Here is a 15,314-nt window from a genome sequence, read left to right as displayed (position 1 = left end):
TGCATAAAAGGATTAACATCACATGCAGTTCATATGTGATATGATATGGCCCTTTTGTCTTTGCGCCTTTGATCTTCATCTCCAAAGCACGGACATGATCTCCATCATCAACGGGCATGATCTCCATCACAATATGGCCATATCACATCACCAAACCCTGCAAAAACAAGTTAGACGTCTCTAATTTGGTTTGCATATTTTACGTGGTTTAGGGTTTTCGAGTAAGATCTAATCTACCTACGAACATGAACCACAACGGTGATACTAGTGTTGTCAATAGAAGAGTAAACTGAATCTTCACTATAGTAGGAGAGACAGACACCCGCAAAGCCACTTATGCAATACAAGTTGCATGTCAAGCGTGGAGCAAATCTCATGAACGCGGTCATGTAAAGTTAGCCCGAGCCGCTTCATCCCACTATGCCACAAAGATGCAAAATACTCAAACTAAAGACAACATAAGCATCAACGCCCACAAAAACATTGTGTTCTACTCGTGCAACCATCTATGCATAGACATGGCTCTGATACCACTGTAGGGATTCGTTGCATAGAAAACAAAAAATTTCCTACCGCGAGAACGCAATTCAAGCCAAGATGCAATCCAGAAGACGGGAGCAACGAGGGGATGATTGAGACTCACCCTTGAAGATTTCCAAAGCCTATAAGATGAGGCTCTTGTTGCTGTGGTAGACGATCACTTGCCGCTTGCAAAAGCGCGTAGAAGATCTTGACGGTGCCACAATCAGGCAGCACCTCCGTACTCGGTCACACGTTCGGTGTTGATGAAGACAACGTCCTTCGGGCAGCGGAAGTAGTATCTCCTCCTTGAATCCGGCAGCACGACGGCGTGGTGGCGGTGGTGATGGAGATCTCCGGCGGAGCTTCGCTAAGCGTTGCGGGAGAGGGGGAGGAGTGGGGCGGCTAGGGTTTGGGAGAGGGGGTGGCCGGCCTCTATGGGGTGCGGCCAGGCTGGTGGCTTGTTGTGGGCGGCCCCCTCCCCTTGGCCCCTCATTATATAGGTGGAACCCCCAAGTGTTGGACTACAAGTCTTCGAATAAGACCCCAACCCAAAACCTTCCATGTGTAGGGAAACCTACCCAAGGTGGGACTCCCACCTCAAGTGGGATTCCCACCCTTCCATGAGGGGGGGTGGCCGGCCCCCTTGGTGGAGTCCACCTTGGACTCCCCCCTCTAGGGTTGGCCGGCCATGGGTGGTGGAGTCCCACCGGGACTCCGCCTTCCAAAATGAATTCTTCCGGACTTTTCTAGAACCTTCTAGAACCTTCCATAAATTCACCGGATCATTTTAAAAACTTATAAAATGACTTCCTATATATGAATCTTATTCTCCGGACCATTCCGGAACTCCTCGTGATGTCCGGGATCCCATCCGAGACTTCGAACAATACTTCGAACTCCATTCCATATTCAAGTTCTACTATTACAACATCAAACCTTAAGTGTGTCACCCTACGGTTCGCGAACTATGTGGACATGGGTGAGAACTCTCTCCGACCAATAACCAATAGCGGGATATGGAGATCCATAATGGCTCCCACATATTCAACGATGACTTAGTGATCGAATGAACCATTCACATACGATACCAATTCCCTTTGTCACGCGATATTTTACTTGTCCGAGGTTTGATCATCCGTATCACTCTATACCTTGTTCAACCTCGTCTCCTGACAAGTACTCTTTACTCGTACCGTGGTATGTGGTCTCTTATGAACTTATTCATATGCTTGCAAGACATTAGACGACATTCCACCGAGAGGGCCCAGAGTATATCTATCTGTCATCGGGATGGACAAATCCCACTGTTGATCCATATGCCTCAACTCACACTTTCCGGATACTTAATCCCACCATTATAACCACACATTTACGCAGTGGCGTTTGATGTAATCGAAGTACCTTTCCGGTATAAGTGATTTACATGATCTCATGGTCGAAAGTACTAGGTAACTATGTATCGAAAGCTTATAGCAAATAACTTAATGACGTGATCTTATGCTACGCTTAATTGGGTGTGTCAATTACATCATTCATATAATGATATAACCTTGTTATTAATAACATCCAATGTTCATGATTATGAAACTAATCATCTATTAATCAACAAGCTAGTTAAGAGGCTTACTAGGGACTCATTGTTGTTTACATATCACACATGTATAAATGTTTCGGTTAATACAATTATAGCATGGTATAAACATTTATCATAAACGTAAAGATATATAATAACCACTTTTATTATTGCCTCTTGGGCATATCTCCAACACATGGTTGCTACGGTGCGCCACTAGTAGCAGTGGTGAAAGGATCGTAAGACACCTAGAGGGGGGTGAATAGGTGTAATCTCAATTTTTTTTCAAATTAGGCTTGCCATAAAGGTAAATTCTCTAGATATGCAACTAAGTGAATTCACCTATCTGACAAGATAGTAAGCAACAATACAAGATACAAGTAGTAAAGGCGGTGTGAGGATAGAGGTAACCGAGGTGGAGAACATGGATATACAATGATATGATTCACGTAGTTCCTTCCTTGTAAAGGGAAGTACGTCTACGTTTGGAGGGGTATGGTGCCACGAAGGCCAACCAACACCACGAAGGCTCACCCTATTCTCCTGTGATCAACGCCACAAAGGCCTATCCCACGCTCCACTAAGCGGTTGCCTTGAGGTCGCAACCGGAACCTTTACACGAAGCTTGGGGCACACATCCACAACCAAATTGGAGGCTCCCAAGATGTAACCACGAAGCTTTACACGAAGAGTAGCTTCGAGGTCACCTCACAAAGATCCACTAAGAATGCTGATGAAACACAAATCCCTTTGGTGAAAGAGTAGATCTAGATCATCTCTAGCAAATCCTCAAATATGGTGGAGTTTGAGTGGAGGAGTAGAGAGATCTAGGCGTTTGGAGCTCAGCAATGGTGGTATCAGATTTGGGCAAAAACGTGGGGTAGAACCATTTGGTGAAGAAACTCTATTTATACCCCCGAAGGGGAAGTTGCCGTTGGAGCGGTGGTGAGCGGTAGTACCTGCCATGTTAGGTCGGTACTACCGGCCGGGTCGACGTGGCGCGGGAAGGAGGTGGCCACGTGGGCGAGGCGGGCGCAGGAGCTTCGAGTCGGGAGGGGAGGCCAGAGCCTCCGGCCGAGGTACCTGCCGGGGTACCGCCGAGCGGTCCAACCACCCTGGACCCTTACTGCGGGGCTGGGCATTTTTCCGGTAACACGGGCGGTACCACGCCCGGAGCCTCCGGACGAGGGCATGCCGGTGGTACCGCCCGCGCCTCCGGCTGCGCTCCCCCTCCACTCATTTTTCTCCTCTTCTTCTCTTCTTCTTTTCTTCCTTTCTCTTCTTCATTTCTTTCTTCTCTCTAATCTCTCTTCCATTCTTTCTTCCAACTAATACCAAACAAGAATATCATTTCATTCCCGAAATGATCTCTTCAAGCTCTTCAACTTTTGGGCACAAAGATCATCGCTATATCCTTCAATTCTTATACAACATAATTAGTCGAATATAATTATTGTCATCAACACCAAAACCATCTACTTAAGGAGATATGTTCTTTCAAGTGGAGCACCACTTTTTGGTGCGCCGCTGCTAACTAGCAGTGGTACACCAAAAAAGGTGTGTGCCACTGACAAGAATCTTACGGCTAGGCCTTTTCCTAGTAGTGGTTAGCACTAATAATAATAGGATATATTTTCTTGTCATCAAGGAATGCATATTTAATATCTTCATGCAAAAGTTTAAGTTCAAAACTAAGATCCTCTTTTTTGTGAGGGCACTCCTAGATCATCAAATGGAATATGTAACTGTAGTTGTGGTGGTTGCTGAGATAGTATTTGTTCTAGTGCTTCCTTCTCTTCATCACTAAATGGCTCCTCTTGATTAAGCAGATATTGTTACACCGTGTTAAATGAAGTGACTGCCACAGAAGCAAGAGTGTTCACTATATCTTTTGAATTTTTTATTTTTCTAAATGATTCTCAGTAAATTTTGAAAAGTTAAATTCTAGTCTTCCACCAGCACATTTAATGAATACCTTTTTTTTACTTGTGGGAGTACCGGTAACCGGGGTACCACGTCTGTTTGGTTGCTGAGATCATAGAGTTAACAATCACTCTGGGAGGAAACTCCGGAGTGAGGCTCCGCGAGGGTTGAGCCCTTGCGGGACATCTAGAGGAGCTGCGAGAGGCTTCGAGCTAAAGATGCCTCGAATGCTCCCCACTCGGGCCCTACCCGGGAGGGGCATCCAAGGCTACCTTTCCGGACCACCGGACAAACCAAGAAGACGTTGCATACGTCATGGCTAAGCTCATAAGCTCCATCCCTAGGAGGAGAGATGCCATTGCCTCTTTGGTGATTAAAGCAGGCTCGGCGAGGACTAAACCGCCAAGGCCCTGTCTTTGCCACTCTAGTGCAATATTGGGTGGACGACACAAATGGCTACCGGAGGCGTCATCGACGACCCCATCATCTGCCATGGACCGGCACTTTAATCGATCATGGACTATGTCCATCCTGTAAAGAGTGGGCTAGTTTCCCACCCATGGTTTAGAGATGTGGCAACCCTTCCCCCTTAAGATATTTCGTGGGGAAGAGGACCAGCTCCTCTATAAAACGACTAGCCTTGCTAGCGTAGAAGGGGACGATCCAGAGTGATCACAAACCCTAGACATCTGTACGGTCATCTTCTCCATTGTAACCTGCAATACATCCACCAAAGCAGGACATAGGGGTTTTACCTCTCCGAGGGCCCTGAACCTGGGTAACTGTTGTGTCTCTCTCTGTAGTGTCGGACTTCGGTAAGGTGACGACGTGATCTTGAGTCCCCTGTGTTCGGAATCTTTCGGGTTTGGTGATACCCGTGTTCCTTCACGGAGAGGAATCTCCAGCACAACTAATTTAAGCATCGACAATATGTAAGAATGGTCTACCAAATATGATCGGACAAAAGGAGTCTTAGGAGCAACCAAGCACAATATACTATGTGTGGTATTTGATATTTCCTACTAATACTTCAACATCTCTAACCGTACCTAGAGGACAAATAAACTTTGTATTAGATAGTTGGATAGTTATACATGTTTCTTCCATGTGTATGGGATCAATGTCAGGCTTGATTTCAAGACATATATATGTATAGATAAATGGCATCAGAATTATACTTGCTCCAATATCACATATACCATGATAGCACGAAGTTCCAAATAGCACATGATATAATAGGTTTACCAACTTTGGCGGTGTTACCTTGAATTACCGTGGTGGAATCTTCACACAAATAAACATCACAAGGGGTTTCTGTTGGATATATGCCCAAGAGACAATAATAAAAGTGGTTATTATATATCTTTATGTTTATGATAAATGTTTATATACCATGCTATAATTATATTAACCGAAACATTGATACATGTGTGATATGTAAACAACAAAGAGTCCCTAGTATGCCTCTTAACTAGCTTGTTGATTAATGGATGATTAGTTTCATAATCATGAACATTGGATGTTATTAATAACAAGTTTATATCATTGTATGAATGATGTAATGGACACACCCAATTAAGCGTAGCATAAGATCACGTCATTAAGTTATTTGTTATAAGCTTTCGATACATAGTTACCTAGTCCTTATGACCATGAGATCATGTAAATCACTTATACCGGAAAGGTACTTTGATTACATCAAACGCCACTGCGTAAATGGGTGGTTATAAAGGTGGGATTAAGTATCCGTAAAGTATGAGTTGAGGCATATGGATCAACAGTGGGATTTGTCCATCCCGATGACGGATAGATATACTCTGGGCCCTCTCGGTGGAATGTCGTCTAATGTCTTGCAAGCATATGAATAAGTTCATAAGAGACCACATACCACGGTACGAGTAAAGAGTACTTGTCAGGAGACGAGGTTGAACAAGGTATAGAGTGATACCGATGATCAAACCTCGGATAAGTAAAATATCGCGTGACAAAGGGAATTGGTATCGTATGTGAATGGTTCATTCGATCACTAAAGTCATCGTTGAATATGTGGGAGCCATTATGGATCTCCAGATCCCGCTATTGGTTATTGGTCGGAGAGAGTTCTCACCCATGTCCACATAGTTCACGAACCGTAGGGTGACACACTTAAGGTTTGATGTTGTAATGGTAGAACTTGAATATGGAATGGAGTTCGAAGTATTGTTCGAAGTCCCGGATGGGATCCCGGACATCACGAGGAGTTCCGGAATGGTCCGGAGAATAAGATTCATATATAGGAAGTCATTTTATAAGTTTGAAAATGATCCGGTTATTTTACGGAAGGTTCTAGAAGGTTCTAGAAAAGTCCGGAAGGAATCACTAAGGAAGGAGGAGTCCCGGAGGGACTCCACCTCCCCATGGCCGGCCAACCCTAGAGGTGGGAGTCCAAGGTGGACTCCACCTAAGGGGGCCGGCTACCCCCCCACATGAAAGGGGGGAATCCCACTTGAGGTGGGAGTCCCACCTTGGGTAGGTTTCCCTACTACATGGAAGGTTCTTGTGTTGGGGTCTTATTCGAAGACTTGTAGTCCAACACTTGGGGATCCACCTATATAATGAGGGGCATAGGGGAGGGGGCCGACCACCACAAAGCCACAAGCTGGCCGCACCCCTTGAGGCCGGCCACCCCCTCTCCCAAACCCTAGCCGCCCCCCTCTCCTCCACCTCTCCCGCACGCTTAGCGAAGTTCCGCCGGAGTTCTCCATCGCCACCGCCACCACGCCATCGTGCTGCCGGATTCAAGGAGGAGCTACTACTTCCGCTGCCCGCTGGAACGGGGAGAAGGACGTCATCTTCATCAACACCGAACGTGTGACCGAGTACGGAGGTGCTGCCCGATCGTGGCACCGTGATCAAGATCTTCTACGCGCTTTTGCAAGCGGCAAGTGATCGTCTACCGCAGCAATAAGAGCCTACTCTTATAGGCTTTGGAAATCTTCAAGGGTGAGTCTCGATCATCCCCTCGTTGCTCCCGTCTTCTAGATTGCATCTTGGCTTGGATTGCGTTCTCGCGGTAGGAAATTTTTTGTTTTCTATGCAACGAATCCCTACAGTTTCTTCATTTAGTACTTTGATGGCCGGAATTTGATGCCGAATTTCAGTTTGTTCATATGGTTCATTACATCTTCTAGCACCCTTGTTTGCAACAATAGTGAGTAGATTTTCCTTCACTCTGCTTGGATATGGAGGAGTTTCAACATATTATTCAATTTTGACAGATGATACTTGATTAACCTGTTTCACAACATTAGGGAAAACTTTAGAATATTTAAAAGGCTCAACATAAAAATCAAATCCTTTTTAGGGACATTCGTATGGTTAGAAAAATATTTAGTAACTTCTAATAAAACATGAGGATCAAGGCCAAACTTGTTACTTAGCTCTTTAAACAATATAGTAGTAGGGATATTCTCTACACATGAATATTCATATTCAAAACGGGTTCGTTACCTTTATCAAGATTCCAAGCATCAATATTTCTAGACATGATATCCAATAAGTCACATGCTTATTTTTTAGTTCTATTAGTGAAACTTCCTTCAGAGGAATTTTCTAGAAAGTTCCTAAGATGCAGAGGTAATCTCACATAGAAGTTGATTAATATAATGCTTTCAAGAATACCATGAAAAGGATTCTTACGAATGAGTTCATTTAATCTCCTCCAAGCTTGAGCAATACTTTCTCCAACATGAGGCCAAAAGTTATAAATATGACAATGATCATTATAAGCTTCTTTCAGAGTATAGTACTTGAAATAGAAACCCTTCCTGAGATATTTCCAATCAAGACGGTATTTACCATCCAGAGATCTAAATCATATGCGAGCACTGCCTAAAAGGGATAAATATAATAACTTTCTTTTCATATCATCATGATGAATACCAGTAAGTTTAAATAGAGAACGTAGATCTTCAATGGCCTGTAAATGCCCCATATAAGTTTGGTTTCCATCCCCTGCAAAAGTTAATTTCATAGCCTTTTTGGGAATACCAATAGGGATTTGATATGCCACTTTTGGTTCAGGAGTTTTTTCAACCTTGTTCTTAAAAACATGATCTTATCCACATAGAGTTAGTTTCATATCCTCACAGCCTAAGAAAGCCATGATAACATAGTAAATAGTAAAAACAACATTCAAGTTTCCTTACCAAACAACTTACCAATAGCGCCACACTCCCTGGCAACGGCGCAAGAAAAGTGCCTTGATGGCTCCCAAGTGCAGAAATCAATTGTAGTAATTTTTAATAAGAAAGGTTGTCGAACCCAAAGGAAGTTGAAGGTATTGTTTAGTAAGTTTGACACGTAAAAGTGTAAAACAATAAAAGGGTGTAGTAGTTTTGGTGTTTTGGGTTTATAGTTTGCAAAAAATAAAGTACTGAAAGTAAATAGCAACAAGTCAATGCTTTCAATGAGAGAAAGTCCAATCCTCTATGTAGCAGGAATACAAGCTCAAATGTGTGTGAAATTATACGTGACAAGCGTTCCCAAGGGGCATTTAGATTTCTACACAACAAGGTGAATATCTTGTCAAGTTTCATTCCTTTACGGTGGAGCCTAGATTAGGTGCAGCCATAGATATGAGCTAATACACCTCTGATGGTCCTAGAGCCATTTTAATGAGCAAGTATAGGAATCATTAAGATATAAATGTCCCTCCATAGTAGTTAGTTCATAGGAAATAAAAATGAGTGACGTGAACTAACAACTTTTTAAATGTAGAAATGTTATTTCCCATTTTAGAGCCTTTTAATGAATAGAAAAAAAGGAATGTATCTAAAACTTATCAAAGAATCAACGAGCTTTGGATAAATAGGAAAAGTGGATACACAAGTCTAAAATTACACTTGCTTCACAAAAGTAGTTGCTTCACAAAAGTATTTTTTTGGCACGAAAACACAAGTCTAAAAACATTGAATCTAGTTCGTAATTGTAAAAACTGTACTATTGCGGTTGTGTGCATCCTAGATATGCAGAGACCGGGTCCTTTAAAGTAATAAAGTGACCTTTATCGAAAAAAAAACCATCGAATGATCTATCTCACGAATGCCCACCATCGTCTGCATGACAACTAGTATTATGATTTTTCAGTTAAGGAGCACACATATATTAGTCTAAATAAAAGCATCATACTATAATTTGGATTGGCATACTGCATATATTAGTATAAATAAAGGCATCATACTATAATCATATGATGCATTTAGTTGGTCTATTTTCATGTCTAACATTTAGTGCATTTGAATATGAATATTTTGAAAACAATGGCTCTAGAAAGTTGTTGAATGTATTCTGTCTGAAGAAAAAAGTTGGAATTTTATGGAGTGATTTCAAATATCAAATAAACTTTATATGATAAAACATAGAAATGCAGAAACTTTGTTTTGTAGGCTGGGGCTAATTTTGTACATAGCCTCAAAACATTCTTAGAGGCTCGCTACAGGTATTGTAATCCGCCGGGCAGTGTGCCCGGTAGATTTCCGGTGAAAATAATGTTTGGAAAAATAAAGTCCAGTTCTGAAACAGAGTGCCAGTATTCCATGCGACCGCAGCAGCCAGCAGGTGTACATATACATCTCCCCCTCCGCCGTGATTTGACGCGAGAAAGAGGACATCCACCAGCCACACTCACACAAACAGCCCCGGCTAGTTCCCCCACCTTTCCCTTCCCTTCCACTCCGCATCCATCTCCCATCTCCGGCCCATTAATATCCACCTCCTCCTCCTCCTCCTCCAAGTCGCCATTACTGCCGTAGACGGAGCTGCGAGATAGCGAGGAGAGAGATCTCTTTTTTCTCTCTCTTCTTGCTATCTAGGGTTTGTTAATTTGTTCATGGATCAGAGCAGCTTTGGGAATCTCGGAGCTGGAGGAGGGGGGAGCAGCAGCAGCTCCAAGGCGTCGTCCTTCTTGCAGCTGCACCTGCTGTCAACCACGACGGCGGTGGCGCCGATGGGCGGCGCGTACTACGGCACGCCGCTCGCGTTGCACCAGGCCGCCGTCGCCGTCGCCGCCGCCGGGTCGTCGTCGCAGTACCAGTTCCACCACCCCAACAAGCACGGCAGCAGTGGAGAGATCTCGCAGGCGGAGGCTGATGCCATCAAGTCTAAGATCATGGCGCACCCCCAGTACTCCGCCCTACTCGCCGCCTACCTCGACTGCCAGAAAGTGCATATCTACGCTCGTCAAAATCGCAAAATTCGATTAATTCCACAGAGCCGGCTATATAAGCAAGCATGACATATAACTGCGTGCTCTTGTTTTGCTTGATTCGCAGGTCGGCGCGCCGCCAGACGTGCTGGAGCGGCTGACGGTCATGGCAGCGAAGCTGGAAGCCCGCCCGCCGGGCCGACCCCACGAGGCTCGCGACCCGGAGCTCGACCAGTTCATGGTGCGTCTTTTTCGTCCCCGATTCCGATAACACACCATGCCATGGGCCATGGCTGCTCAGTTCGCCGATGCGTGTGCCAACTGCTAACTAACACCTTGCGCTAATTGCGCAGGAGGCGTACTGCAACATGCTGGCCAAGTACCGGGAGGAGCTGACGCGACCGATAGACGAGGCAATGGAGTTCCTCAAGCGTGTGGAGGCGCAGCTCGACTCCATCACCGGCGGCAGCCACGGCTCGGCGCGCCTCTCGCTAGCCGGTAAAGCCATGCCTACACTCCTCTCCCTTCTCCTCCCATCCCATCTGCTACATGCCCGTGTGTTTTATTTATACATTTGTATCGCTAGCTGCATCCATGTGGGAGTGGGACTGGGGTCTGTGTCTGGGAGATTGGGAGGAAGGCTTGCCACATTGGGTAACGCGGTTTGCTCCGGATGACAGAGGTGGTTGCCTTTGGATCATAGCCATTGTTAGCATATGCTTAGTTGATCTATAGATTACTTTATGGAAGCAGAAGGCCCTAGGCCTTTGCTTTGCATGCACTAATAATATATTGAGATTAATTAAGTATTGGCCGGATTGATTAATTAATTAGCTAATCATGTGAAGCTAGCTTTGGTTGCCATGGAGGGCACAGTGATGAGCCATGTCTCATGCCTCTCCTCCTCTCATTAACCATTATCTTATTGCACATGCCTAATGGAGCATGCACGCTACACATCATCCTAGCTTTTGAACTAATCCTTTTCTTAATTTAATCACTTACGTTCTCTCTTTCTTTCACTATATGACAACTCGCTAGAAGCCTTTGTGTTAGGGTTCCAAGGCTGCTAGCTAGCAGGAGAGTCGTCGATCTCTATGCATGAAGCTTCAAATCATCTCTTCTTTTCTTGCACCAGCTACTAGAATAGTTAATTTTCTTAGACATCGATCAGCAGAGATGCCTTGGGGAAACGCCATTATGGCTATCTAGCAAGATAACCAGTGTTCCAGCACTTTTCCGATTCCAAGGACCGTAGTTGTTTTTTCTCTTTCTTTTTGCTCTTTCTGGTTCTTCCAGCTCTGGGGTGCAGTGCAGGCACAGCACAGATATGCTGGCCGCTGGCCGCTCGTGTCTTCCGGGGGTATTCAAGGGGAACTGTGCTGCTTGTGGTAGGAGATGTACATTAGTACATATATATACAGTGTGTAGGCAGATTTGAGCAGAATAATGGGGAGATCTGATGCACTGTTGGCAGGCTACTACTGTGTGCATGCTCACTCCCCATGGTTGTGGGATGCATGCATCCAAAGATTATCAACAGCTCTAGGTGTTATATATTGTTCTGGTACATATATTTTCAGAGATCATTTCATTCCGCTAAAAGAGCCCACCTACTTTGTTCTCAGGCCTTCATTCATCCAGTGTATGTAAGAAACACGTAGCTAGTTAATATTTTTTGGGGGTTGGTTTATAATTCTCACTATCAACATTATCAGATATGGAACTTTTAACTATTATTTTTCATAATAATATATATTTACAGAAGACATAAAATTACAAATCCACCGGTATAATTGCTTCCATCTAGCTAATCTAGACATGTATCTACAATATCAGAAAAAATCAATTGCATCTTGGAATAAATTGTTCGATCCTGTTGGAACTATTTACCTGTAACCTTTGTGCTCCACTGTTTTTCGTAGCTGAAGGATAAATTTTGTGAAGAGTATTAAAGGAAAAAAATGTTGAGACTATTAAAGGAAAACTATAGGAAAACTAATTTAGAAAGTAACCTTTGTGCTCCACTGTTTTTCCTGGCTGAAGGGTAAATTATGTGAAGAGTATTAAAGGAAAAAAAAAGGTTGAGACTATTTTTTCATCAACATAAACACATGCTCGCTTTCTCAATGAAGAAATGGAATCATAGAATGTCAACAAAATTATGGAAGCTCTAGAACTTGGTTATTAAACAACTACACACAATCATTTTCTTATTTACAGTTCCAGCCATGGATTTGTCAAATGTGCACATTGAACAGTATATTGTGCATGCCGAGATATGTTGAAATAAGATTTTCTTCTTTCTATTCCTGTACACCTCTTCTAATATGACCATGATCCAACCATTTATTCACTTAATTAAGTGATCAGATCGGGCATGTGAGATCAAAACGGTGAAGTAGTTTGTGACTTGGGAACCCCTTGATACGCCCGTAATTGTGCGTACAAGGTGCATGCACAATAATTAGCAATTTGGGGTAGCGTACATTGAACATTTACGATATGGGGTCACATATATATATTGTATACATATCTTGTGATTCCATCTTCTGGTTAGGCAACAAGGTCTGACACCATACATGATATATACGTCTAGATCCAACATTATTCCTGCGCATCTGACTTCAAGTTATGGTCAAGCGATTTTGTTTATTCGTAAGGTGGTTTACAAATTATACAGTTTACGTTGGCCCTAGATAATGTTTAATATAAGCAATAGGGTTCTTCTGATGGTATGGTGCAAATTTTGTCTGTTTGCTTTTCTTACCTCATTTTCATTTGACTGCTGCTTCCATGTAGTGCATATCCAGTTTGTCAATTTTGCTAGAAAGCTATGTCAATTCTATGATCTGTTTTCTTGCACCTTACTCTTTCTACGAAAAAATGAAATCTGGTATAGGACACCTGTTCCATGAAGCCGAAACAAATATTCTTTAATGTACGACTACCGCTGTAGCTTTTTAGCTGGCTTTGCTCTGTTTTGCTACTAGACATATGAAGAAATCACACTTCAGAAAATGGTCTATCATGTAATCATGAGATCGGTATGAGCACGCAACAACTCAGTGATATTCTTTTTTTTTTTTCGAACCATGCAAGAGCCTTGCATGTATTAAAATAGAAGAGGGAAAAACCACAAAAGTGGTTAGAGTTTACAGAACAACCACAACTCAGTGATATTCTCATAATCGATTCTATCCGATCTTATTTTTGCTACTTGTGTTCCAAACTCTGGCTAATTGTGATTCTAGCGGTCTAGCCACACAACAGGTTCATGGTTCCACTGTTGCACTCTACCCTTGCATGCATTCCTAGACATATGGAATTGTTTATACACAAGCGATGGGCTTTCTGAACACTGAGTCCACTCCATAGCTGCCTGACATGGTCTAGACTGAATGTCTGAAGCAAGTTTGGACGCGATAACACTGATCTCGACAAAACATATCTTACCACCACCATTGTTTTTTTTCTTTTGCAGATGGCAAGTCTGAATGCGTTGGCTCCTCTGAGGATGATATGGATGCAAGCGGGCGCGAAAACGAGCCGCCTGAGATAGACCCACGCGCGGAGGATAAGGAGCTAAAATACCAGCTGCTGAAGAAGTACAGTGGCTACTTGAGCAGCCTCCGGCAAGAGTTTTCTAAGAAGAAGAAGAAAGGGAAGCTCCCAAAGGAGGCAAGGCTGAAGCTGCTTCACTGGTGGGAACTGCACTACAAATGGCCTTACCCATCAGTATGATATATACTTCAATCCCTTAAAATTGATATTGTTTCTTCCATTTGTATTCTTGAGCAGCATTGAATTCCAACCCAAATTACAGCTGCATTATGTATTGTTACTAAAGCTTATACTGGTTGATCAATGTGGTGAGTAGGAGACGGAAAAGATTGCGCTTGCGGAATCTACAGGCCTAGATCAGAAGCAGATCAACAACTGGTTCATCAACCAGAGGAAACGGCATTGGAAGCCATCCGAGGACATGCCGTTTGTCATGATGGAAGGATTCCACCCACAGAACGCCGCTGCCCTCTACATGGACGGCCAGTTCATGGCTGACGGCATGTACCGCCTTGGTTCGTGAACCTCCATGGAACAATTGATCTATCGAAAGGTGATGGTGGTGTCGAAAGATATCTGTATTCAGTACACGTTGCAACGCATGGACATTCATATGGAATTTTTGGGACCCTCGAGGATAGACAGGGGCTCGCTGTAGTGGCGATGATGGCTTATAGTTCTCCGCTGGAGAATCTCCAGTAATGTTGTTAATTTCGGTTCGAAGGCTTGTATTTTAGGTGTACTTGGCTGTCCTTGATCATACCCTGTTAATTAATTTGGTGATGGTCTATTTGATGCGCTTGTATGTTTCATATTGGTGGAACACGTTCAAAGTTTCCTATCTGAATCAGTTTTATACATTGGCTTCTCTTTTAACAGATGAGGTCGATTCATGAAGAGAAAGTGTAAATTGTTTGGACAGTTTCAGCAGCTTTAAAGTTGTCTGTATGTGTTCTAATATTAACATTCCCTTATGGAAGGCTTGTTGAATTGTTGAGAACTCTAAAATCCAATGTTTAAGTCGCTTTTTTGGGTCATATACCCATATACAATGTTATAATGGGCTTAGTTCATACTTGCAATTGAGGACTGCATGTTATTTTGTCACACTTCTATGACTGAATCAAACGATGGGGAAGGCGAAGATTTCCGGTTCTGAAGGCATTGCTTTTGGCACTGGTGGAAAAACAGGCTTCCGGGAAGCCCCATAAGTCGCGAAGGTAAAGGAACCGCGACTAATGGGGTCTTTAGTCGCGGTTCGTGTGGCGAACCGCGACCAAAGGCCTGGGCCCAGGGCGCACGGTGGCCAGCTGGTGCACGTGGGGGGCTTTAGTCGCGGTTGGCCACCCCACCCGCGACTAAAGGTGCCCGAAGGCCTTTAGTCGCGGTTGGCCAGGCCAACCGGGACTAAAGCCCCTCCCCTATATATACCCATCCAGCAGCCAACACTTAGCCATTTGGAGCCATTCTCTTCACAAACTTCACAAGTGAGTGTTAGGTTTGCTTTTGGTTCCTCTTATGCACATAAGGTGTTTGATGAAATGCCCC

The 15,314-nt window shown here is 43.7% G+C and overlaps 1 protein-coding gene across 1 annotated transcript; it reads left to right on the top strand.

Annotated features, from left to right (window-relative positions):
- Positions 1–9,645: 9,645 nt before the first annotated feature.
- LOC127333997 (homeobox protein knotted-1-like 12) lies at positions 9,646–14,642 on the top strand. The gene is made up of 5 exons (XM_051360431.2): positions 9,646–10,220; positions 10,330–10,443; positions 10,556–10,700; positions 13,687–13,940; positions 14,083–14,642. The coding sequence occupies exons 1-5, from the start codon at positions 9,888–9,890 to the stop codon at positions 14,287–14,289; spliced, it is 1,053 nt and encodes a 350-aa protein (XP_051216391.1). The 5' UTR covers positions 9,646–9,887; the 3' UTR covers positions 14,290–14,642.
- The last annotated feature ends 672 nt before the right edge of the window (positions 14,643–15,314 follow it).

This window comes from Lolium perenne, chromosome 2, assembly GCF_019359855.2.
Source record: "Lolium perenne isolate Kyuss_39 chromosome 2, Kyuss_2.0, whole genome shotgun sequence".
NCBI classification, from domain to species: domain Eukaryota; kingdom Viridiplantae; phylum Streptophyta; class Magnoliopsida; order Poales; family Poaceae; genus Lolium; species Lolium perenne.
Note: the sequence above shows the minus strand (reverse complement) of the source record. Positions and strands in the feature narration are given on the sequence as shown.

Excerpts from the sequence above, each read along its gene's own strand:
- LOC127333997 (XM_051360431.2), top strand. The coding sequence starts at position 9,888 with ATGGATCAGAGCAGCTTTGGGAATCTCGGAGCTGGAGGAGGGGGGAGC. Across the intron at positions 10,444-10,555 it reads CGGAGCTCGACCAGTTCATG|GAGGCGTACTGCAACATGCT; the intron begins GTGCGTCTTTTT and ends CTAATTGCGCAG. Across the intron at positions 10,701-13,686 it reads GGCGCGCCTCTCGCTAGCCG|ATGGCAAGTCTGAATGCGTT; the intron begins GTAAAGCCATGC and ends TTTCTTTTGCAG.